At 55.1% G+C, this 23,603-nt stretch overlaps 2 protein-coding genes across 3 annotated transcripts; one reads left to right on the top strand and one right to left on the bottom strand.

Annotated features, from left to right (window-relative positions):
• The first annotated feature begins 611 nt into the window (after positions 1-611).
• On the top strand, positions 612-5,474 carry RPL19 (ribosomal protein L19). Its single transcript, XM_039227736.1, has 6 exons — positions 612-709; positions 1,653-1,759; positions 3,171-3,293; positions 3,914-4,034; positions 4,798-4,908; positions 5,266-5,474. The coding sequence occupies exons 1-6, from the start codon at positions 705-707 to the stop codon at positions 5,387-5,389; spliced, it is 591 nt and encodes a 196-aa protein (XP_039083667.1). The 5' UTR covers positions 612-704; the 3' UTR covers positions 5,390-5,474.
• A 4,442-nt stretch (positions 5,475-9,916) lies between these two features.
• Positions 9,917-23,384, bottom strand: STAC2 (SH3 and cysteine rich domain 2). Of its 2 annotated transcripts, XM_039227652.1 has the most exons (11): positions 22,991-23,384; positions 15,402-15,708; positions 14,947-15,044; positions 14,675-14,765; positions 13,970-14,082; positions 13,782-13,854; positions 13,623-13,684; positions 13,054-13,151; positions 12,604-12,655; positions 12,083-12,220; positions 9,917-11,502 (listed from the first exon to the last, which is right to left on the bottom strand). In XM_039227652.1, the coding sequence occupies exons 1-11, from the start codon at positions 23,078-23,080 to the stop codon at positions 11,398-11,400; spliced, it is 1,227 nt and encodes a 408-aa protein (XP_039083583.1). In that variant the 5' UTR covers positions 23,081-23,384; the 3' UTR covers positions 9,917-11,397. The 2 variants fall into 2 exon arrangements, with proteins under 2 accessions (XP_039083583.1, XP_039083584.1); XM_039227653.1 differs by lacking the exon at positions 9,917-11,502 and having other exon boundaries at positions 12,089-12,220; positions 12,604-12,669.
• Between the last annotated feature and the right edge of the window lie 219 nt (positions 23,385-23,603).

Genomic DNA, 23,603 nt, shown 5'->3' with positions numbered 1-23,603 from the left:
TGGTTCCTGTCACCAAGGAGTTTGTTGTCTTCGTGTCCTCCTTTGCAAATTAACTCATGTGGTTTTCACAAGGGATCACAGAAATATTAGGATAACGTACACTTTACAAAGGAGCAAACTGATGCACTACGAGATGAAGGACCGCAGTGGCGCAAAAACATAAACTAGTATCTTTGGTGATCTATCCTGTACTGCACGGGTTCTCAATGTACTGCGAGGGTGAATAAAATGTTCCTCTTGGCTGATCTCTACGCTCGTGATCTTCTCTCACTCCATTCACTAATTTTTTTTTCCCCCGCTAATTAAACATCATTCCTGAGAATCTAGGACGCCTGCAAAGCATAGGCCACTCCAGCAAAACTACAACCCGCCTGCGCCCATCCAGTCGTAACTTCCGGCTTCCATTACCCACGTGATCGGGTACGCTTGCTGCGCATGCCTAGTAGGAAGTCGGGCTATACCACTTTGCCTCACCGAAAGGGTATATTTTCTATGTTTTTAAGTTTAAAACCGATTCCCGAGTTTACGCTTGTATTACCTCTGTATTCACAGAGGGTAAGAGTCAGTTTTGGGTGGCAGAAGATGTAAGGACCGGAGGGGAATACGGGCGAAAGCGGAGCAGGGCATGGGCTCTCCCCTTCACAGATAATGGGAGGAGCCTGGCCGAGGGGGAGTTCTTTCCTTTCGGCGCTGCGGCCGCAGCCATGAGGTGAGGGCGCGCGGGCCTCTGATTCTGGTTGTTCCGAGGTGCCGGATGGCGGCAGGGTTTGCTTCCACGGCCCTGGGTGGGCGAAATGAGGTGGAGGCAGCCCTGAAGGCAGCCGGTCCCGGAGCTTGGGGTAGGCCGGAGCACGCGAGGCCCCGGTCTCGAGGGGATGGGGGGGTGGGGTGCGTCCCGACAACTCTAGGCCTCAGGGACGGTGGGCCCCGAGGATCCCCCATACGGATCGCGGGTGGCTTGCGCTGTCAGAGGAACGGCTGCGGCGTGGACTCGGCTGTGGCCCCCTTACTCGCTGGGCGCCCCGAATCGGATCGGAGCCGATCTCTGCTTCTGCTTCCATGTGACGTGCCACGTCTCGAGTAGGCCGCGGGCCTCAGACTGCTTGGAGTGAGGCGATCCTCTAGCTCTTTAACGCCTTTCACTTCATGGACGGTTCCTAAGAAAACTCTAAGACTAGCAGAACATAAGCTTATTACTGTGAGAAGACGAAAACGGGCCCAAAAAGCAAAGGACTAGCAAACAAGATACGCTGGCCTCGGAGTCTTCACATTACACGCTTGGTTTTAGAGCTCAGTTCCAGAAAGGGCCTAAGCCCCCTCTTCATCCTAATTTTATCCGGTTTAACCTCTTATTCCAGAAGAGTGACCTGAGGCAGAAAAGTTAAGGTATAGCTTGGGCTTTGTTTTCACTCCAGGGCAGCCCGTTGCCCCTACGGGAATGCACAGCACAGGCTTTAACAAAGATCCTGTTATAGGAAAGATACATCATATGGGATAGGAGGAAGAAATGTTTGCCCTAAATACACATACCCACTTCCCATGTTTTATGTTAGCATAACATTAAGTGATTGGAAGGCAGGTCTTGGTAAGGATGCTCATTTTTTCCCCGGGAACGGCTTCCAGGGCCTGATAGTGTTTTCTGTTTGTCACAGTATGCTCAGGCTTCAGAAGAGGCTTGCCTCCAGTGTCCTCCGCTGTGGCAAAAAGAAGGTCTGGTTGGATCCCAATGAGACCAATGAAATCGCCAACGCCAACTCCCGTGAGTTCTTGGGATCTTTTTCACCTTGCCCCTTCCTCATCCTTTATGAGATGAAACATGTTACAATTGTATTGACTCTTAACAAACCTAGGAAAGCTCATAGTCTGGGGTCTTCTAAAATGGAGGGTCAGAGAAATTTGGAGATGCCAGGGCCCCTGTCCATTTGCCAGAATGAAAGTTAATGGAACCACCCAATGTCGTATTATTGATTATTGCTAGAGTGGGTATGCTGTTTTACAGCTATGTGAAGGATTTTTTTTTTTTAAATTAATGTTTGTTTATTTATTTCTGAGAGAGAGACAACGTGAATAGAGGAGGGTCAGAGAGAGAGGGAGATACACAGAATCTGAAACAGGCTCCAGGCTCTGAGCCAGCCGTCAGCACAGAGCTCGATGTGGGGCTCGAACCCACAAACTGTGAGATCATAACCTGAGCCAAAGTCAGTCGCTCAACCGACTGAGCCACCCAGGTGCCCCGCTATGTGAAGGATTTTTGAGGAGACAGCACCAGGACTGGGAGTAGAGACGGCCCAGGAAATGATGAAGTGATGGATTGGGAAGACCTGGGACCTCAGGCCTTGGCATATGATTATTCAAGGCAGTTAAACAGATGTCAGTCCTGCAGCTAGCAACATATCCACGTTCCTTCCTTGTAATCACTGTTAAACAGAAAAAAAAGTGTTCGAGGATTTTTGTGAAAGACAGTAAGGCAGGCTTTATTCAGGACCTTTGTTGCAAGTGTGGGAACCACTGCAGTAGGATTTTATAGTGGGTGACATTGCTCTCCAATCTGGACATAGCATGGTCAAGTAGGAGTTTATGGCCAGGAGGGTTGTGTGAGGGTCAGTGTGTGGAAGATTATCAAAAGGAAACCTTACTGGTGAAGGGGGTTGGTTCTGGCTAACCTGAGCTAATTGGATTGTTGCTAAAGGCCAGGCCAGGATGATCAAGCATTGCCTAGGGAACATTGATGAAGTGCCCAGGTGGGCCTAGGAGGTGGTTTGGGAACCTGAGGAAAGTTTGGTCAAGCAGAGAACGTTGGTCAGTACTAGGGAATTCCTTAACCAGTTTGAATTTGTGGCATCGTGACATGTGCTCAGAATATCCTAATCTTGAGACAGGAGGTAATGGTGGAGACCAGATCTGAAGGACTGAGCTGTGTTTGTACACTGTTTTGATCACACATCCCTAAGTACCTAAAATTTGAATGTGCTGTAAAACATCTAGAAAGATGGGAAATGTTTCAACAGAAGAGAAATGAGCAGAAGTTCTAGTGTTTGTACCATTTTAGAGACCACTGGGCTAGGGGTGTGAGCAATGTCTCTGTCCTGCCCTGTTTGGATTCTGGGTTGTGACTGGTGTTCTTGGGGCTAAGCCCCAGCACACTGACTAGATCCATTATGTTTTCCCAGGTCAGCAGATCCGGAAACTGATCAAAGATGGGCTGATCATTCGGAAGCCTGTGACTGTCCATTCCCGGGCTCGATGCCGGAAAAACACTTTGGCCCGCCGGAAGGGCAGGCATATGGGCATTGGTAAGTGTGTTCTACCTCTTTCTCTAAGACTTAAATTTAGAGCTGCCTAAGTCTAGACTGGGATATATCCAGGATCTTCCCCCCTCCCCCATTCTGTCTCCTCTTAAACCCTTTCCTTACTCCACCATATTTGATGAACCTTCTTTGTGTGCAAATCAGAAAATTGACAATAGTGTTGGAGTTGAAGGTGTTAGTAGAAAGGGGTGACGTTTATTGAGCCCCTACACTATGCCAAGGATTCTCCTGGGTACTTGAAAATGTTGTCCAGCAAATCCTAAAACCACTTTTCTAGGGTTAGGATGATTAGGGAGATGAAGGTCACACCACCTTTAAAGCCACTTCCAACCTACTCACTGCCTTGGTGCGCGCCGTCACACACAAGTGCACAGAGTAGCCTCTGCCACCACCCCGTTGAGGCTTCCTTAAAGTGAATAAATGCAAGAAATGCTTAAGTCTCTTCATCTGTAAAATGGAAACTGTGAGGTCAAGCACTTGCCCACGACTGAGTGAATTATAGTCTTTCAGAAATTGGTAGCTGGCCTTGTGACCAGTCAGCTGGCTCTAGCAATGGACTTGAGACCTGGAGGCACTACAGTGGGCTTAACTCCTCTTCCTTGCAGGTAAGAGAAAAGGTACAGCCAATGCTCGAATGCCTGAGAAGGTAACCTGGATGAGGAGGATGAGAATTCTGCGCCGGCTGCTCAGAAGATACCGTGAATCTAAGAAGATTGACCGCCACATGTAAGCACACACCCTCTTTTTGGGCTCCTAAGATTCGCTTGGTACCGCACAGACCCACAGTCTGCCTCATTAGCCTTGGGGAGGGAACCATGTGTCTTGGGCTTTTTTTTTTTTTTTTTTTATATGTTTACTTATTTTGAGAGACAGAGAGGATCCTAAGCAGGCCCCAACATGGGGCTCCATCCCACGAACCTCAAGACCATGACCTGAGCCAAAATCATTGGGTCAAAGGCTTAACTGACTGAGCCACCAAGGCACCCTGTCTTAGGCCTTTGTTGTTGTTGTTGTTGTTTGTTTGTTTATTTTTGAGAGACAGAGTGGGAGAGAAGGAGAGAAAAAGGGAAACACAGAATCTGAAGCAGGCCCCAGTCTCTGAGCCGTCAGTACACAGCCTGATGTGGGGCTTAAATCCATGAACCGTGAGATCATGACCTGAGCTGAAGTCGGACACTTAGCCGACTGAGCCACCCAGGTGCCCCTGTCTTAGGCCTTTTTAAGAAAAATTCTTCCATTCTGTCCTTTGTTGTCCGTCTACCCCCACTTCTCCCAGACACACACCATCAGGATAGCCCAGAAATTGAACTTGCCTGCCAGGCAAGCTCTTGTATCTGGAAACTGCACAAAAAGTCTTGGTTTGGGGGGAAACAGCCCCTACAGAATAGAGCGAAAGGAACCCTGCGTACTTAGGGACCTTGTATAGTGGAGCAGATGGGGGGCCGGCCTTTCATCACCGACCAGAGCCTCTGCGCCTCGTACCCTGCAGGTATCACAGCCTGTACCTGAAAGTGAAGGGTAACGTGTTCAAAAACAAGCGGATTCTCATGGAACACATCCACAAGCTGAAGGCAGACAAGGCTCGCAAGAAGCTTCTGGCGTAAGTCTTTTCAGGAATTGGCCTCTGTCATGGGGGCCGGTGTTTGATCTTTATTATAAGGTTTCTTCTGAGACATTGGAAATATGCTAACACATAATTTTGACTTGCTCTGACAGCTTGTTTCTCAGACAGCAGTCTGTCCGGCTTATAGCTGTTGTGTTAGAAATCTGTGCCCCTCTGTTCCACACACCATCTCTGCAGAGTAGGGACTGGGCCAATGAAAGCAGGAGCTCTCGTGGCCCCGATGGTGCTTTCCTCAAGCTGACGAGGCTCAGAGGGAGGAGTCTGGGCATGTGCTTCTGTCTCAGCGGCTCGGTTATTCTCACACTGACCCACCTCTTCTCTTCCACCATCCAGGGACCAGGCTGAGGCCCGCAGATCTAAGACCAAGGAAGCACGCAAGCGCCGTGAAGAGCGGCTCCAGGCCAAGAAAGAGGAAATCATCAAGACTCTGTCCAAGGAGGAGGAGACGAAGAAATAAAATCCCCTCTCTGTTGTCTGTACATAGTGGCTTCAGCAACGACACAGATCAGTTCTTCAATAAAACAAATCTTTATCTGCCTCTCTTTGCTTGCAGAGTTTCTGGCTGCGTCATGGGTCCGCGGGGCCTGCCTGCTGGGATTGGGATGCAGGCCCTCTCCCGGGTACCTGTTCCATTTCTTCTTGGTTCCCGGCATCTGGTGGTGCTTGAGTCCCTCCATCCATGGGAGAGATGGGGTTTTTCTCAATCTTGTTTTAGTTGAATTAATCTGAAGAGAGGGAAAGAATGACTTCTACCCAAGCCTCCAAAATCCTGTGCTTGAAAACTGCCCTTCACAGCAGGAAGTGGGGTACATGTCTGAAGTGGTCTCAAATGTTGCTGGGGAACCAACAGAAGTTGTGACCTCAGGCGTCACATCCTGTAAGCAAAGTCATCAGGAAGTAGTATGCACGCACTTAACAACTCTTGCCCTGGGCCCGGAAGTGTGCTGTGCTAGAACTCCGCTGCCACCAGCCCCGAATCTAAGCCACCTGGACTTTAACTGCTGACCCCTTCCTAAGCCCCCTAAGGCCTTGAGATCTTTGGAACATCCCGCTTTCTTTCCTACCAAGAGGGCTTTTTGGGGCAACTGGCTGGCTCATTAGTAAGAGTATGTGACTCCATCTAGGGGTTTTCAGTTTGAGCCCTGTGCTGGGTATACAGATTTCTGGGAAAAAAACATTTGTTTAAGTTTATGTGAGAGACCATACAAGCAGGGGAGGGGCAGAGAGTGGGAGAAACAATTCAAAGCAGCCTCCAGGCTCTTCTGTCAGCCAGAGCCCAATGCGGGACTCCCGAACAGATCATCACCTGAGCTGAAGTCAGAGCCTCAACTGACTGAGCCGCCCTGGTGCCTTAAGTTTTTTGGTTTACACCCATCTCCTGGGGCATAAAGGAAAGAGATTTTCTCGGCAGACATAGAAATAAAAGCACGTGATGGGAAAGCTTGTTGAAGCCATTGTGAGTTGCTTAATTCATATCCCCTTTTGTAAATAGTAAATTTTATTTTGCCACTTAGCTGGTAGTAATAACTGCCAATAAATTCTTCAGTAAAGTATCTGCTTTGTGAGCCAAGTACTGTTAGGCACTTTACACTGACTCCTATTGATTCTCTGATCTTCATAACATTGTAAAGTAGGGTTATTACCTTCATCTTGCAGATGAGGGGACATGCGAAATGCTGGGTTCACACGACTTGTGGTGTTGGTGGGAAAACGGATTCAAGATGTTCAGGAAGTAAAATAGTCAGGACTTGGTAGACGTGGATGGTAGTGGCTGAGGAAGAAGTGGCTTTGCGGGGCTGGGCAGGTGACGCTTCCGGTGATCGGAACGAACAGCTGGGTTAGGGAGAATGGCCAGATGTCCAGGTGGGAGGCAATGGTCAGCCAATTAAATAGAGGAGAGCCAGAGGTCTAGGCTGGGGAGAAAAGTTGGGACTGCAGAAGGGACCATCTCCTTTAGCTCTTGGCACAGCTGGACTGGCATGCCTGTCCTTGGTTTCCTTCCTGCCTTCCACCCCTTCCCTGAGGAGCAGTGTCAAGGCCAGCGGGGGACTTCAGGGGGTGTGCAGGATGGACGCTCCCATCTGCACTTGCGCGAGAAAGACAGGACTGATGTGTTCTTGGGAACACCAGAGCCCTCCTATTATCACATCAGTATCCTCGTCCAGCCTGGACAGGTTGGGGCAGGTGGGTAGCCCAAGGCAGGAGAGCCCAGACTCAAATACCAGAGGGTCTTCACCTCCACCATGTGCATCCACACCTGATTTAAGGGTTCCCTGTTGCCACTGTAGCAACCTGTGTGAACTTTATCAGTCAGCTCTTGGCGGTAATCCTTTGTGGTTCCAAGTGCGGGGAGGCTGTGGCCTAGAAGGGGAAGGGTCTTGGCCAAGCTCCCAGCTTGGATTGTGGGACACGGACTCCTCCTTCCCAGGTCTGGCTGGGCCACAAGAAGAAGGATATTGAAGGCCACCCCACCTCCACCCCCTCAGATGTTGGAGGGATGACAGGAAGGAGAAAAAGGTAACCCAAGCCTGGGACCCTTCACCCGGCTTCCGGAGCTTGCAACACAAAGCTGGTTTCCACCCTTGACCAGGAGATGGTGCTGTTCTCTCGCAGGTTGCCGCAGGTGTAAACCCCCCCCCCCCACTTTTGGGGTTGTTTTCAAAGGAATTGGGGTGGGAGAAAGGTTGTAGGGTTTGGGAGGCTTTGGACTTAATCCCTTCTTTCTGAAACTCACCCCAGGCCTGGAGGTGACTTCTTACCATGGGCCACCAATCCCTTCCTAGGGCAGTGCCAGGGAGGGCCCCCTGAGCAGGCAGATCCCCTAAAGTAACCACTGGCTCTCTTTCAGGTCCTGGAACCTTAGAGAAATTCTGATGAAAAGAAATGTCCATTCTCTCAAGATCTTATAACTGGTCCCACTATATAATTTTGCATATCCTTTAAAGGGGCTCACGGCCCTCAGATAAAGACTCCCTGAGCAAGTCCAATTCCACTTCTGGGGGAGGAAACTGAGGCCCGGAGAGGCCAATGACTCCCCGGAATCTTAGCATTGTGGGAGCATGAGCACCTACCTTTGACCGTCGCAACGTGGGAGGCTGTGATTCAGAGCAGGCCGCCCCAGAGGTGCTGCGCAGCTGCAGAGGGCCCCGGGCCAGAGGAGGGGGACAAGGCCGGAGGAAGTGGTGCTAGCACAGAGGGGCTCACTCTGTTTGTGCCCCCCCCCACCTCTGACATTCACCTCTCTGCTCTTTTAGGCCTCCTGTCTCTGGCTCCCAGACTCCCCCTCTTTTTGTATCTCCCCGAAGTCTGGCCTCATACCATATATGCAGGGTTAAGCGCAGGCAGAGATGGAGGGAGGGAGGGCATGCGTGGGGCAGACAACGGGGCCAAATGGTGAGCTGGCACCACCAGTAGCTTCCTGGGCATCCTCTGCCCCAGGCCAATGGTGTTGCTGGCCCAGCCACCCCCAGAGTGGGCACAGAGGAGGGCAGAGGCTACAGTGGGGGCACCAGCTGTTCCCAACCCCCAGGCTGTGAGCCCGCTGTTAGTGGTCAGCCACCCGGAAAAGCTGCTGTACTCAGCAGTGCGGCAAATGGGCTAGGGAGGAGGCGGGGGTCCAGGCCAGCTGCCTGCTGGTGGCAGCCATGAGTGGAGTGTGTAGAAGGCTTGGCTGAAAGGCGCTCGCTCTCTACCGTGGGATAGGCTTTCGATTCCTGGAGCCCCTGGCCCAGGATCTTGGGGTGCCTCTATTTCCATCTCGTTGGTTTAAGGCACTTGAGGGACCCAGGCTGGGAAAGAGCTCAACTGGGAGGCAAGAGACATGATTTCTGAGACTGGCTTGGTCACCAGTTTGCTGGGTGACCTTGGGCAAGTTACTGGTCCGCTCTGGGCCTCAGTGTCCCTCTGTATAAAAGGGGCAAGTTGGGCTGGAGAAGCTGTATGACCTTGAGTATGCCACCTAATAGCCCTGTGCCTCAGTTTCTTCATCTGTGAAAGGGAAGACCACCACTTTCCTCACTGGGTCACTGAAAGGATTAAATAAAATTCCTGGCATGGCTCTCCCAGCACAGCAGGTGCTCCTTTCTGTGGGTTCCCCTCCCTTTAGGACACTGGGCTGGATTTGTGACTCTTTTTTTCATTCCCACCATCAGAGGTCCAAGAAAGGGGAGGTCACCCTCCTCCGGCTCACCCACCAAGCTCTAGGACCTTCCCTGGGTGAAGGGGCCCAAAGAAAGCTCAGCGTCTAGGTCCGCCTGCCTATCAGAAGAGACAGCCCCCTTCCTCTGCCTTCTGGCGGCACCGGCATTGCCCTCGCACCCCCGCAGCCCGCCTCTCCCTCCCTCTGCACTCCCCTCTGCCTATAAATAGCACAGGACGTGCCTGCCTTGGCGATGACGCGGCCAGGCGGGCGGAGGGGAAAGAGGCAGCTCTGCCGGAGAGCAGGTGGGCGGCGGGCACCGCTGCGGGAGGGGCGCCGCTGCCGGCCCTCTTCGCTGGGCTCTCGATGACGGGCATGATTGAGTCATCTCAGGGCCCCTCTGTCGGCGACTGTCCTCGCCGCCAGCTTTTCTGCCCGAGGCTTGGGGGGCTGCCGGGGCAAGGCTGCCCTCGGGTGGTCTCGGAGGGCACCGCTGGGTGGGCAGAAATGGTCCTGATGCGCCGAGTTGAGTGCCCGCCCCGCCCCCTGCGGACCCAGGGGCGCATCCAGCCGGAGAGTGACCGCACCCTCTCCCCTTCCTGCCTCCCGCAACATCCCACCCCCACCCCGCCCACTCTGTTTTCTTCTCAAGCTCCTCCCCAGATCCCCCATCTCAGGCTGGGGCGGTGGAAGGGAGTGGGGAGGCATGGGGACCCCAGCTCCCCACCTGTCAGAGATCCACAAATTCCTCCACCTCCAGGCTTGTCTTCAGGAACCTCCAGTCCCTGCCCCACCCCTTGCACCTTTGCTTCCTCTCTCCCAAGCAGATACACAGAGCAGACAGGGTGGGACAAGAAACATTTATTTAGGGGTCTGAGGGCTCAGCAGTGCCCCAGCCGACCCATCATGCAGCCTCATGTACAGTGGGCATTGAGCCCGCCCCTGGGATATTGCTGGGGGGGGCCTCATGGCAGCAAACAGGGCAGTGTGGCTTGAACTCCCCTCCGAGGGGGAGAAGTGGAGCAGGGGCCAGTGGGTAGGAGGATGTGTCCCTCCCACTGTAGGGGAGGGTGTGACTGTGCCCAGGATGGGGACTGGCATTGGCTGGCACGATCAAGGGCACAAAAAGGAGGCTCTGAGCTTGGGGGGAGAGGGAGGTTGGCACCAGAGAAAAGCAACCTACAAGGGAGGGGTCCTCTTCGTGAATGCCAACCTACCAACAGGGTGCCTACCCCCTTCCTTTTGGGGGGGGCAAATACAAGGATTTGCCTTGACGTCTCCCACTCCCTCTTCCTCCCAGGACTCTGTGCCCAGGACAAGGGCGCACGTACAGCCTGAAGAGGGACCCCTGCACTGAACGAGGGGTCCCAGTGTTTCCTACGAAGCCCAGAGAAAGGGAGTGAGGAGGGGCCATCTGGAGGTCAGTCCTGAGGGCTGGGCTCCTGGGGGGTGGCCTTGTGCAGCCTGAGACAGGAACTAGGAAGTACAGACTCCCCGGGGCGGGTTGGCCATGGGGGACCTGGGGATAGAGTCCTGACAGTGAAATGGGGGCTGGCACGGGCTTGTTTTTTGTTCTCAGTCGGGTTTCTGTTCATGTCCTTCTGGAGTGTCCTTTTCCGGTGGACAAGGGTACGATGAGGCTGTTCTCTTCTACTTGAGGAGATAGTCTCTGGCCCTCCCCTCCTCTGTCCGCCCAAGTTTCAAGTAATAGGAGAGATTCCCGCAGAACTTTCCTGAGAAGTGATGGAGTGACAGAGGTGGTGACACCAGGAGGTGGACTCAGGACCCTCCTGCAGCCCTGAATCCCCTCCCAACCCAGGGCAGGGAGCTGAGGGATTTGGGAAGTCACCTTCCCAAGGCCCCACTTCCAAAGGGGCGGCCGCAGGGTCACACACACATAGACCCAAGCAGAGGCTCGGTGGGGAGGGGGGATGGTGTCCGGCATGCAAAGGTGGTGTGGACGGGAGAAGGCCCTCTGGATAAAGCAGCAAGAACACTCCTCAGGAAAGCCCCCTCTCCCCAGGGCTGCACTCAGCATGGGAACTGGGGGTGTCTGGGCAGTGGCCGGACCTACCTGGAACTTCCTCATCCCCTCCCACTTTCTCCTCCTTCCTCACCCCCAAGTCCCAGAGCAGCAACTCCCTCAGGGCCCCCTGGGACCCAAGAAATAAAACCTTCCTCTGTGCAGAAGGCTCCCGAGCCATGGGGAGTGGCTCCCAGGAGAGAGGCAGAGGGAGGAAGAGTGTGGGCAGATGCCTGTTCTTCTCCAGGGCCAGAAGCAAGGGCCAGGCTTGGGCAGGGTGGCATCTGGGCTCTCTTGGCTCCTCTCAGATCTCGGTCAGGGCGTCGGCTGGCACCAGGCCCCGCTTCTTGCCGCTGCTGACGCGGATGAAGCCGTCAGCATCCTTGCTCCTGGCCACGCCCACGCAGATCTGAGTGGGAGAGACATGGAGCTGAGTCCTGGCACTGCCTACAGCCCTGGCCCCGAGTCCTGCTCATGGCTCCCAGGGGGCCACCCCGGGGAATGCTGGGACCGGATCAGATGTGGTTGCAGACATCAGCTGGGGTGATGGGAGTGAATCCCATGAGGGTACTGGGGTGCGGCAGCAAGGCCAGAACATCAGCAGACACCGGGCAGCACTTTGGGGCTGGCCTAACGCCCCGGAAGAACTCCCATTTCACAGAGGAGGGAAAGGGAGGAAAAGGGCTTCCAGAAGGTTGCCTTATGCAACAACACAGAGGCATAGCCAGCATTCAAACCCAAGCCTCTAGACTCCTAATCCAGTGTTCTTCCCCTCCCCCAAGCCAGCTCTAACAAAATTCAGCCCCAGCCCGTGTTGGTCACCAGCCCCAATTCCCAGCAGGGGCCGACAGGAGGCAGTCACACCTTTCTAACCTGCCTTCCCTCCTGCTGCCAGGCTGCAAGCGTCCTCCTCCAGGGCGGCCGCCTGTGCCCCCGCCGCCCCTCTCCCATGCCCACCTCTCCAGCCGCTGCAGGGCCCACGCACTCACCTGGTTCTCCTTGAGGCTCATGTACCCCTGTTCCTTGTTCCCGGAGAAGGGTTGGCAGCAACGCCAAACGTTCTCGCCTGGCCTTACTCGCTGCACAAAATTGGCTGGGAAGAAGCCAACCCGGTCGCCAATCTTGCCCTGGGGATGAGGCTGGCAATGAGCACCAGACCACCGCCCCCCCACACACACACCCTACATTGCTTCCTCTAGACTTGATGTCCCTCAGAGCCAAAGCCATCAAACTCCAGATCCTGGGGTCTCTGTATCCAGACCCCCCAGTAGTGTGGCTTCTGACTGTGATGGGCATGAGTGGGTAAAGGGACAAGGTTAGACAGGGAGGGTCAATGTGAGAACAAGTCCCAAGTTTTGGTCCTATAGGCTTGACAAGGGCCAGTGTGTGTGTGTGTGGGGGGGGCGGGCGGTTCTTTGGGCCTGGAGAGAAAGTGGAGCAGTGCCCATTGGAGGGAGGGAAGGGTGGGGTGCCTACCGGGGTGCCTCTGCTCCCCACCCTGCCAAGTCACCTTCCACCAGTCCTCGTTAGAGTCATCCACCAGCATGATCCGGTCCCCAGGCCTGGGAGGACAGAGCTGGGGTCGCAAATGGAAAGGAGGGACCTGCCTTTTCTATATCTTAACCATCTTGGGCCCCCGAGATCCCTGGCACGCCCCCTTCCGCTGCTAGGGGAGGATTCTTGATGTCCCGGGAAGACACTGTGACCAGAGGTACAGCAGACTCTCTCTAGGATGGAGCCCGGGGAACGGGGCAGAAGATATGACATGAGCACCAGTCCCTTTTGGACTCTGGGCAGTCTAGCTCTTTTCCGGGCTCAGCTGCCTCAAGCATGCCAGGAGAAGGTTCCCAAAGGTCCCCCTCACACTCGTGTTCCAAGATCTGGGAGCAGAGCCCTGAGGTTGGAGCCAGGTGGCTGTCGGGGCGGGGGGTGGGGGTGCTGGACCACAAAGAGGACTTACTGCAGAGCCAGGTCATTGTTCTCTTGGGGCAGAAACTTGTAGAGAGCGACGTAGGAGTACATGGGCCCCACATCCTTTCGCAGAGGGGGTTTCGCGGGCTGTGGAAAAGTTCTAGATCAGTGATGGGAGGGGGACACAATCCTCACTCCACCCACTCACTGTTCACTCGCCCTGACCTTGCCTACTCTGGGGGCGGGTGGGGGGGAGGGTGGCTAGGAGGCAGGACTTGGTGCACCTGGGTCAATGGCAGGGAGAGGTCAGATTCTCCTACCTTCTGTGTTCACCCTTGGGGGACTGGGCCAAGGATGGAGAAGGGGAACACTCCTCTGTCTGCTGCTCGGGGGGAGCTGGCCCAGGAGTGGGCACGACAGGCATTGGTTCCATGCTGGGAGGGTGCGTGCCCCCTGCCTTTCTTGCCTCCTCACCCTGGCATCGCCCATCCCGTAGGCTGAGGATAAATGATGGAGCGGTGATCCCCCCACTCACCGTGCTCTCGCCCACCTATGGATCAATGACAAGAAGTGACCCCCCCTTCCGATCTGGCCTCCCAGGGCTCAGCGTCACCTCACCTGCTGTCCAGGGCTCTTCTCCTCTGGTCCTGACCCTTCGCTCTCAGCCGGGGCTGTGAACACTAGAGATGCCGGGGCAGGACCCGGGCGTCAGGAAGCAAGGGAGTGAATGGCCTGCACTGTGCTCCATTCCTGCCTCTGGTCCCCACTTCTACTCACCACTGTCGCCAGGGCCGTCCTCTGAGCTGCGGACGCTGCCTTCCCCATCCTCGGTCAGCTCATCCCGCTCGCTCTGAGGACAAACGGCGGGGGGGGCGGGGGAGGCAGGAGGGAGAAGGGCTCAGTCTGTGGACCCTCAGCCTCAGAGACCCCTGTCCCCCCAGGCTTCCCTCTGGTGTCTGACATACTAGGCTCCGCGTGGGTGACTCCGAGGTACTGCTGAAGCTGGAGCGGTTCATCAGTGCCAAGGAGGTGCCGTAGCGCAGGGTCTCGTAGACAGGGTCTACCTTCCCGCTGGCCCCTGCCAAGGAGCCATCCTAAGGCCGGGCACCCAGCTGCCAGGCTTGCTCTGCCCTGAAGCCCCGTATCACTTTCACTCTCTCGGGCCCAGCCAAGGTGTCTTTCATTTCACCACCTGCCCCATCCCGCCCCAGGCCCCTCTCTGCCACACCAGTCTTCCCCAGATCCTCGTGGACTAACTCCCCACCCTTCATACCTCTGGACACCGTCCCTATCCTGGCAGATGAGGACAGCGCCTACTTTATTCTCTATTCTCTATCCTTCTCGGTTCAGGCATTCATGCAAATGATGATTAATGGATCATTTGTTCATGGCTGGCTCCCTTACTAGATCATGATCTCCACCTTCTTCAGTTTCATACCCCCATGTCTAGCACTTAGTAAGTGTTGATAAAATGTCTGTTGAAGGATGAATAAATGAATGAGAATGAATGAATGAATGAATGAATGAATGCTACATTCAGGACAAGGGCGTTCAGAGAAGGGAAGTGCCAAGAACCGGCAGTGACACGTGACTCGGGTAGCCATCTGAGGAATGTGTGGGTTTCTCACCACACTATGGTGGGATCAGGGGCAATGCGGGGGGACACTCACCAGTGGGTGGAGACTCTCTGCTTGTGACACAGGCTGGGGGTGGCTCATGCACCAGGAGGGGGGAGCTGAAGTTTCGACGGAAGGAAGAGGACTATGGCAAGAGGGGGCAGAGAGAGGGCATGGGGAGGTCACAGCCCACAGAGAGCTTGGCCTTCCCCAAGTCCAAGGACTACTCCACAGGAGGAACCAGCCTGGAGGGGGGCACTCGTTTCCCCGCATGCCGGTCCTGGGGAGCACTCGCAGCCAGCCATCCCTGCGTGGTCCCCACTCACCGCCTTGCCTGGGCATTGCTGGTGGGAGATCTCCTCGGAGCACCAGAGGTGGACGCTAACTTTGCATGTCTTACATCGCAAACCCTGCTTGGAGTTTCCTGGGAAGAATGTGCGGTCAACAAGAGGGATTGGGCAAAGGAGGCTGCACCCAAGGCAAGGAGCAGAGGGGGCAGGTTAGGGCATGGGACAGAGGAGGGGGAATTGGGCATCCTCATGGCAGCCTTAGAGTCTCATGCTTACCCCTCATACAGTCAAGGCACCGAAGCCTGAGTCATTAGTAAACACGGCAATGCTGGACACCCACCCACCCCCTAAATTGCTTATTTGTCCACCCAGCATGAGGGGCACAGTTAGGACTGAGGGCCCTGTATAGCAAGAACCCAACATTGGGTCATTCCCTAGGAACAGTCCCCACACCCACCCTGGCCCCTCTCGTTGACAGGTCAGGCACCTACCTGCAATGATCTGGTGGCATAGCTCACAAGGGCTGGCTCTCTTGAAGACGTGTTCCTGAAAGCTGTGCAGCCTTACTGGTTTGAGGGGTGCCAGGGGCCGTGGGATTGGGCAGGGGGAGGGGGCCGGCGTAGGGAGGCTCCTGTCTGTAGATACCGATGGTGGCGAGGGAGGGGGCAGAGGGGTCGGGGGCGTCAGCAGCACCTCGGTGGGGCACTTGAGCTCAGAACCCGAGCGAAGGAAGAAGTTCTCCACACTCTTACTTCGGAGGATGGTCTTGAGGGAAAGTGAGCGCTTGAATCGCTGGAGCTGAAAGAGGAAGCGAGGGTGGGGGTGGGAGGGTGGAAGTGGGGGGTAGGGGGGAGGGAGTGCTGTAAGTGGAAGCCAGAGGGATCCAGCTCTGGGCCAGGATGTCTCCTTGGTCAGCAGCAGCCTGAGACTGAGGGCCAGAGGTGAGATGAAGTACTAAGAGAGAGGCTGCCACCTTCCAGAAGGTGGTCACGCCCTCGGATGCCCACAGGAGCCGGGTGGGTAGCCTCCATGAGCAAAGGGCTTCCGGCTGGGCACGCACAACTGGAGTGGTGAGGGCAGAGGTGGACTGGCCGGTCCCGGCACACCTGCTAGTGCCCCCAGACAACGGAGGCCCGTCCTCATGGCCAGCCCAGTGGACACAGCCAGGTTTTCCAGTTTTTCAAAAGAAACCTAGACTCTTACGTGAATTTGGATAGAAACAAATTCAAGAGGTTTTATTTCCTTTTTATCTTTGCAGAAATGGTAGTGTACTATTTTTCTACGCCTTGCTTTTCTCACTTAACAGTAAATCTTGGAAATCATTCCATACCAATACATAAAGACTTACATCATTCATGTTTATAGCTACACAGAACTTCATTGTATGGGTGTTCCATTTACTCGAGTTAAAAAAAATAATACTTTGGGGGCGCCTGGGTGGCTCAGTAGGTTGAGTGTGGGCCTCTTGATTTTGGGATCAGCTCATGATCCCAGGGTCCTGGGATTGAGCCCATGGTGGGCTCCACGCTGTGTGGAGCCTGCTTAAAATTATCTCGCTCTTGGGAGCTTGGGTGGCTCAGTCAGTTAAGTGTCTGACTTTGGCTCAAGTCATGATCTCATGGCTCGTGGGTTAGAGGCCAACGGTGGGCTCTGTGCTGACAGCTCGGAGCCTGGAGCTTGGTTTGGATTCTTGTCTCCTTCTCTCTCTGTCCCTCTCCTGCTCTTGCTCTGTCTCTTTCATCTCAAAAATAAATGAAAACATTAGGGGCGCCTGGGTGGCTTAGTCGGTTAAGCATCCGACTTTCACTTAGGTCATGATCTCGCGGTTCGTGGGTTCGAGCCCCGCGTCAGGCTCTGTGCTGACTGCCAGCTCAGAGCCTGGAGCCTATTTCAGTCTGTATCTCCCTCTCTCTCTGACCCTCCCCTGCTCACGCTGTCTCTCTCTCTCCTAGAAATAAATAAAAATATTAAAAAAAAATAAATGAAAACATTAAAAAAAAAAGATTCACTCCCTCTCTCCCTCTGCCCCGCACACGCTTTCTCTCTCCCTACAACAAAATAATAATAATAATAATAATAATAATAATACTTTGGGGTGTCTTGGCGGCTCAGTCCGTTAAGCGTCCGACTTTGGCTCAGGTCCTAATCTCACAGTTCTTGAGTTTGAGCCCCACACCAGGCTCTCTGCCCACAGAGCCCACTTCGGATCCTTTGTCCCCCTCTCTCTCTGCCCCTCCGCCACATGCTCTCTCTCTCAAAATAAATAAATAAAAACTTTTAAAAACTAGTAATACTTTGGGGGCTGAACAAAACATACCAGGTCCCCAGTTTTCCATGTGTTCTTGAACAGGGTGAGAGTGGAGGCGTGGTCATCCTTGGACCCTCATCCTCAAGGCTGATTCTTCCTCCAAAATGTCTCTCTGGCACATGGCCTATCTATAATCACCTTATCACCTCCACAGCCCTGCCAGAGCCCTTTGCCTCCACCTCACCCATCGCCCCCTGCTCTCCATACCCTTGCCAGAGACGTGATCCCTGACCTTGCGAAAAACATTTCATGGCTCCTCAGGACGTAGCCAAGGCCCTTGTCCCCGTCATGAGACTCTGCAAATTGGCCAAGCTTTCCCTTCCAATCCATGCCTTCCACCTGCAGCCCAGACATGGAGATTCTTTCTTTTTAAAAAATTTTTAACATTTATTTATTTTTGAGAGAGACAGACAGACAGACAGAGCATGAGTGGGGGAGGGGCAGAGAGAAGAAACACAGAATCTGAAGCAGGCTCCAGACTGAGCTGTCAGCACAGAGCCTGACGCGGGGCTTGAACCCACAAACTGTGGGATCATGACCTGAGCCACCCAGGCACCCCAAGATTCTTGAACTCACCCGTGTTTTATTTCTCCAAGCTTTTGATGTGTTTGTCCTCTTCTCTGCCTCATCCAGGGAGAACCCTCTTTATCCTTCAGGGTAAAGTGGCTGTCCCTCCGTTGGGAAGCTGTCTCTCCTTCGGCAGGAATTCCATATAGTATAACCACTCCCACCTCTGGGGCCCACTGCACCAAGTACTTTCTTCCATTATGAATCCAATCTGGTTTACATAGTGGTCATTTACTTCTTACTCCCCCAGGAGACTGGAGCCCCTTGGGGGCAGGAACAGTTGCTTCAACACCCCCCTTCCACCCCCCAAAAACACACTTCAAGACATAGTAGGTGCTCAGGGAATATTTGTTGACTGAATGATAGCCAAGTGCCTAGAATCCTAAATGGCGCCCATGTTCTGGAGCACTGGGTCAATTCTTCAGAGCGGCCAGAGTTACTTCCAGTGCTCACCCCAGCATACCCTTCTTGAGTCTGCCCAGAGAAAGGTCTGGAAACATCTCTAGCCAAATCCTGGAATGTCTTTCCTCCTATTGAGAGCCCCCCTTACCCCTGCCCACATCTTCCCATCAGTGATAGATAAAGGGGGCCAGTGGCCTAACTTCAGGTAGGGAGACCTGGTTAGGGTTCCCAAATAGCACATCATGCAGCCTGTGTGGCCCCAGGGAGGCCAGCAGGCAGCAAGACACAGAGAGAAGCAGAGAGGGAGACATTTAAGGGTGCCTGGCTGGCTCAGTCGGTAGAGCATGTGACTCTTAATCTCAGGGTTATGGGTTGTGAGTTCAAGCCCTGCAGTGGGCATGGGGCCTACTTAAAAGAGAGAGAGAGATCTGGGCATGAGGTAGGCCCCAGTGTGCCAGCTGGGAGGCCAGAGCCTTGAGGTGTCTGGCACGCTGAGATGCCCAGCTCTTTCCAAATTCAGCTTCCTGGATAGAACTGTGGGTTTCTTTGTGTGTCTAAGAGAAGCAGGCCCCAGGCCCCAGATACCTGGGTGTTAGGGCAGAGATAGAGGGCCAGAGGGACAATTAATTAGAACTCAAATGTATTCTGTGAGCCAGTGTGGCTCTGGAGGCTCTCACAGGTCCAGAGAGGCAGGAGAACTCCCCACTATCCTGCCCTGGGGGGTCAGAGCATAGAGCACAAGAGGTCTGGGAAGATGCTTTGGGGGTGGGTACAAAACTAAACCTACCACCTGAAGGCAAGTCACTTCATTTCCACTGTCTGAGCCTCAGTTTCCCCACATCCAAGAGAAAGGAGGCAGGACTAGATGCTCTCTAGGCAATACAAGGCTCTGCGTCCAAAAAGCAAAAACCTAAACTTAAGGATATAATGAGGGGCTGTCATTGTCAGATACTGGAATTGAGGTAGTACCTCATATAGAGCACCTCAGTATTCCAGGCACCCCACTCCGAGGCGCTGACAATCACTGTCTCACTTTGCAGATGAACTCATAGGCACATAGGAGTTAAATCACCTACACATAGTGAGTCCTCGGCTGGTAAGTGGCAGAGCCGGAACTTGACCAGAAGGGTCTTGCTGCTCTAGGCTCTGCCTTGGCCTTCGCCCCCGCCTCTCAGCTGTGCCATGGACGTGTCCACCAGGTCCATCATGAAATTTAGGGTTGGAAGGAATCTGAAAGACTGGCCACCTAGAGTGGTCCCCGGCCCACACTATCATCTCACAATGCCTCGGCCATGGCGCCTCTGAACGGTTGTCTGACTTTGTTGGTCACCTCTTGCGGCAGGAAGCACACCCTCTCTTGGGACAGTCATTCCATCTTTGGGCAGCTGCAATCGCTGGAAAGTGCTTCCCTATATAGAGCTGAAACCTGCCTCCCTGAGATCTTTGCCTATCGGCTCTGTTCTGCTCTTGGCTCCAGAAAGGGCTACTCCTTCTTCTACATATCAGTCCTTCAAACATTTGAAGTCATCAGTCATGTTCCCCCCTCCCAAGGCTGTTATTGCCATAGTAGTCCCCACAGGATGAGATTCTAAGCCTCCTTACTCTCCAGCCTGTGCCCTTTCCTGGTCTTCCCTTGGCCCCAGTGCCAAGAGCTACCTCTGCAGGGTACCAGCCGTCTCTGGAACAGAATGTTCCCCAGCACTGGGGCAGCCCCAATTCTGCTCGCCGCCTCCCTGGCTCAGCTGTGGGCTCCAGATCCCAGGAGGGCAGAGAAGCGGGAAGGAACAACATACCACCTGGAGTGGCTGGCGGATGTCAAGGGTTGAGGCTGAAGAGCAGGACAGGGGCGCCTCTGCCAAATAGCTTGATTCCTGTCCACTCAGGAGACATCTGGTTTGGGTGCTCAAACCTCATTTTGGCTCAGCCTGGCCAGGTACTCCTAGTTCCCAGAGAGGACTTTTCCCTATCAGCTGTCTTTTTGGTGCCCCCAGCGTCCAAGGAACCACTCCTGGCGTGGGGCGAAGTTGCCATGTGCCCTGGCAAGCTGGCCCACCTGGATGCTATTCCCTCCCGATGATGCACCGGGAGCTCGTCTGGCTTGGAGCCTGGACCACCAGGCCTGCTCTTCTGAATCCCCTCCCAGACACTGAGTTTGGCCTGCCTGCCTCCTCCCCACCTCCCCACACACTGGATGGTCCCTTCTACTCAACTCCCCACAGCCTCTCCTCACTTCTCTCCAGCTCCCGAAAGGGCACTAGGCAGCTGGCGGTGGGTGGCGGCGGATGTGGCACAAGCTGACTCAGATGGCAGAGTTGGCATGGCAGGGTCTTCCCAAGGATGGCACTCAAGGAGGTGAGGGTACCACCCCATGGTAGGATGGCACGGGGACCCAGGGATGGCAATGATGACACTCGGAGGGTCACCGAGTAGCTTGAGTGCAGGGATATGATCCAACCTTAGGGTGGGAAGGAGGCAGGACTCAGGCTGGCAAGAAATACCCAGAGGACCCCAAGCACTGATGAATAAGCCTGGAATGCTGGCTTCACTGCCTAATGGGTACCGGCCGCCTCTGTCGTACCTGCTTCAAACTGAGTTGGGAGGGCAACAACCCTCTCCCTTCCCCCTCACCAAAGCTTCTTTGGGACAGGTTGAGGTGGGGGGATCTAAAGGGGCTGGCAGGGCCCTGAATTCTCTCCCTGCCCACTCCCGCCCTCCTGAATAACCCACCCAGACTGGTAGCCCAGCCTGTGTTGTTATAACAGTGCTTCACAGGGGTGACATTTAGAGGAGGGGGGTAAAGGGACATGGCAAGGGGTGCAGTCTCCCTCCCCTCTTGCGTTTGGGATCTCCACGGCTCAGATTCAGAGGTGATAGCGCTGGATGGTCCTCGGGCTGGGAGGAGGGAGGTTCGAACCTGCCAGGCCCTGACCTCCCCCTGCCCACACAGCTGAGCTTGCAGCCTGTGGGTTTGCTGAGGCAGCACTGCCCAGGCTCCTGCCTGCTTTCGGAGAGCTCTTCAGGAGAGGGGCAGGGAGCCAGGCCTCCTATGGGAGGCAAGGCAGGGCCTGGGAGGCCCCCATGCCCTCAGGAAGCAAGCAAGGGAATTGTGTATGTCGGTCCTGGGTGACTAGAAGGCAACTGAGAAGGCCAAGGATATTGGAACTCAGGATGGGCTCAGCTCCCTGGACCCTCTGCTTAAACAAAAACAAAAACAAAAAGCTGTCACAAATGTTACCAATAATATCCTCCCACCGCCAAGACCTCATTCCTTTCCTGGTGGAGACCCGGATCTCTGAGAGGGAGTTATCTCTATGGTCTAAGAGACCACAGTCTCATTCTCAGAAGGGGGCAGAAGAAGGTCAAGTTGAGATCTTCTGACATGGAGACCTAGTGGGTTCCTCTGGTTTAAAGATGGGATGGGGCGCTACCTGGGGTACCTCAGCCAGGCCCCACCCTGCTCCTACTCATCTACCCCTGGTCCTTTTCTTGATGACCTTGACCTTGAATTAACCTCATATCCTGAGAGGTGGCCTAGACAGAATTAGGAGCAAGATGGACATTGGAAAGAGCTATAGATGAGCTCTTGACACCGAAGGAGCCAAAGATCCCACCCATTTTTGGTCTTTAGTGCCCTCCTCCTCATCTGGACGACAGGAGCAGGTGGGAACAAAACACCAGGGTGCAGGGGAGAGGGAAGGAGGCTTTGGCCTGAAGTCTGGAGAGGGGGCAGAGCTCGCCCTTGACACAGCCTCTTTTTCTCTCCCCATCCCCAGCCTGCTCCGCTCATGCTGCTCCCCCGCAGAACTTCTTCTTGCGGGTCAATCTGAGCACCTAGAACTTGGGGAGGAAGTGGACAGATTAGAGGTGGGGGTTAAATTTAAGCGGTGGCCTCCCCCAAACCCTTAAGCGCCAGGAGTCTGGGCTCCGCCTGCCTTCACTGAGGAATAATTTATTCATTGTGACTCCCGCAGGAGTAACAGTCATACATAATTAGGGTTAATTATGACATTCATTAATTTCCATGACTTCTCTTTTTACTTCCACCCACCCTCTCCCCCGCCCCCCCCGTCCAGCTCCGGGGGTGGTGGGCCGAGGCTGCATGCCCTTCTGCTCTGGAGCCGCAACAGCCGTCCCCCCGCCGCCGCCCGCGATGACCAGCGCTGCCGCAGCCCCCAGCGCGCACTAGGGGAGCTACGCATCCCCCGGACCGTGGCCTCCCATCCCGGAGCTTAACCTGGTTGGGAGGAGGGAATGCAGGACTGCAGTGGGTGCGAGAGACACAACCGGAGAGACTCAGAGATAAACATAGAGAGAAAGCGGGAGAGACACCACGGCTGACAAACAGGTTGTAGAGACATTTTCAGAGAGACACAGGCGAAGAGAGAGGGACAGACTGAGCTACAGACAGAGACCTGGCGGGCGCGGGAGGGGTGCGCCTCGCACGCACACACCGGCGCGTACACCGGCCCACACCCGCTACACACCGCTACACACTCCCGCCGCCTTCGCTGCGCCGATTCCCTCCAACAAAGCCGAGTTACAACCTCCCAGGAGGGTCGCGGCAGCGCGTCCGCTCATCACGCGCGCAAGGGCGTGTCGTGCTTGTGTGATGGGGGCTCCTTGCGGCCCCTCGTCGCGAACCCCCTCGGCCCGGTCGTCGCGCAGAGCTTTAAGCATTACACAGGTCCCGCTACCGTGACCCCAGGGCCATCAGAGCCCACGGTGGTGACCGCGTCGGGAAGAGGGCGCCGGGGCTGGGGGGCGCACTGGGCAGGGGTCCAGGCCTTTCTTTTCCTGAGTTACCTTGGTTTCCTGGAGGGCAGAGACGGTCCCCGGGGGGGTGCGGGTGGCCGCGTCATCCGGTTCGTTCTCCTTCTCGCTCATTTCGGTCATGGTTGGGGTAGAGGGGAAGAAAGGTTGCCAAGACCCGACGGCAGGCCCGCTGGGGGCAGGTTGCAGGTGGCAGACGTCTCTCTGGGACCCTGAAGCCCTTTTCCAGAGACTGTCCCCCAGTGAACCCCAGGAAAAATCCGAGCAGGCAAAGCGACCCCCGGGAGCGGGTGGAGAAAGTTCCCGGTTTGGCCAGTGGAGAGGGGTAATTATGGGGAGCCGCGGGAGCCTGACGACCCCAGGAATAAGGACCGAGGGTCTGCAGAGGATGCTGCTCGCAGCGAGGGGAGGAGGGAAGTGGGGACGCGGGGATGTGCCGAGGGAGGGAGCAAAGGAGCAGTCCGTGTCCGGCCGGCTCCGCCGTCCTCTGCGCCCGCCCCCCATCCCTCTCCCCCTCCCCCTCCCCCTCCCGGCCCCAGCCCGGCACCCGGAGGCCCCTCCGCCCAGTCCTCGCCTTCCAACTTTGATTTAGGAGGTCGCCTGGTCCCTCCCCCTCCCCTCCTCGGCTCCCCCTCGCCGCTATGCA

The sequence above is a fragment of the Hyaena hyaena genome, unplaced genomic scaffold (genome assembly GCF_003009895.1).
Source record: "Hyaena hyaena isolate Hyena2069 unplaced genomic scaffold, ASM300989v1 scaffold_29, whole genome shotgun sequence".
In the NCBI taxonomy this organism is placed as follows: Eukaryota; Metazoa; Chordata; class Mammalia; order Carnivora; family Hyaenidae; genus Hyaena; species Hyaena hyaena.
The sequence above is the reverse complement of the archived record's forward strand: the minus strand, read 5'-3'. Positions and strand labels throughout refer to the sequence as shown.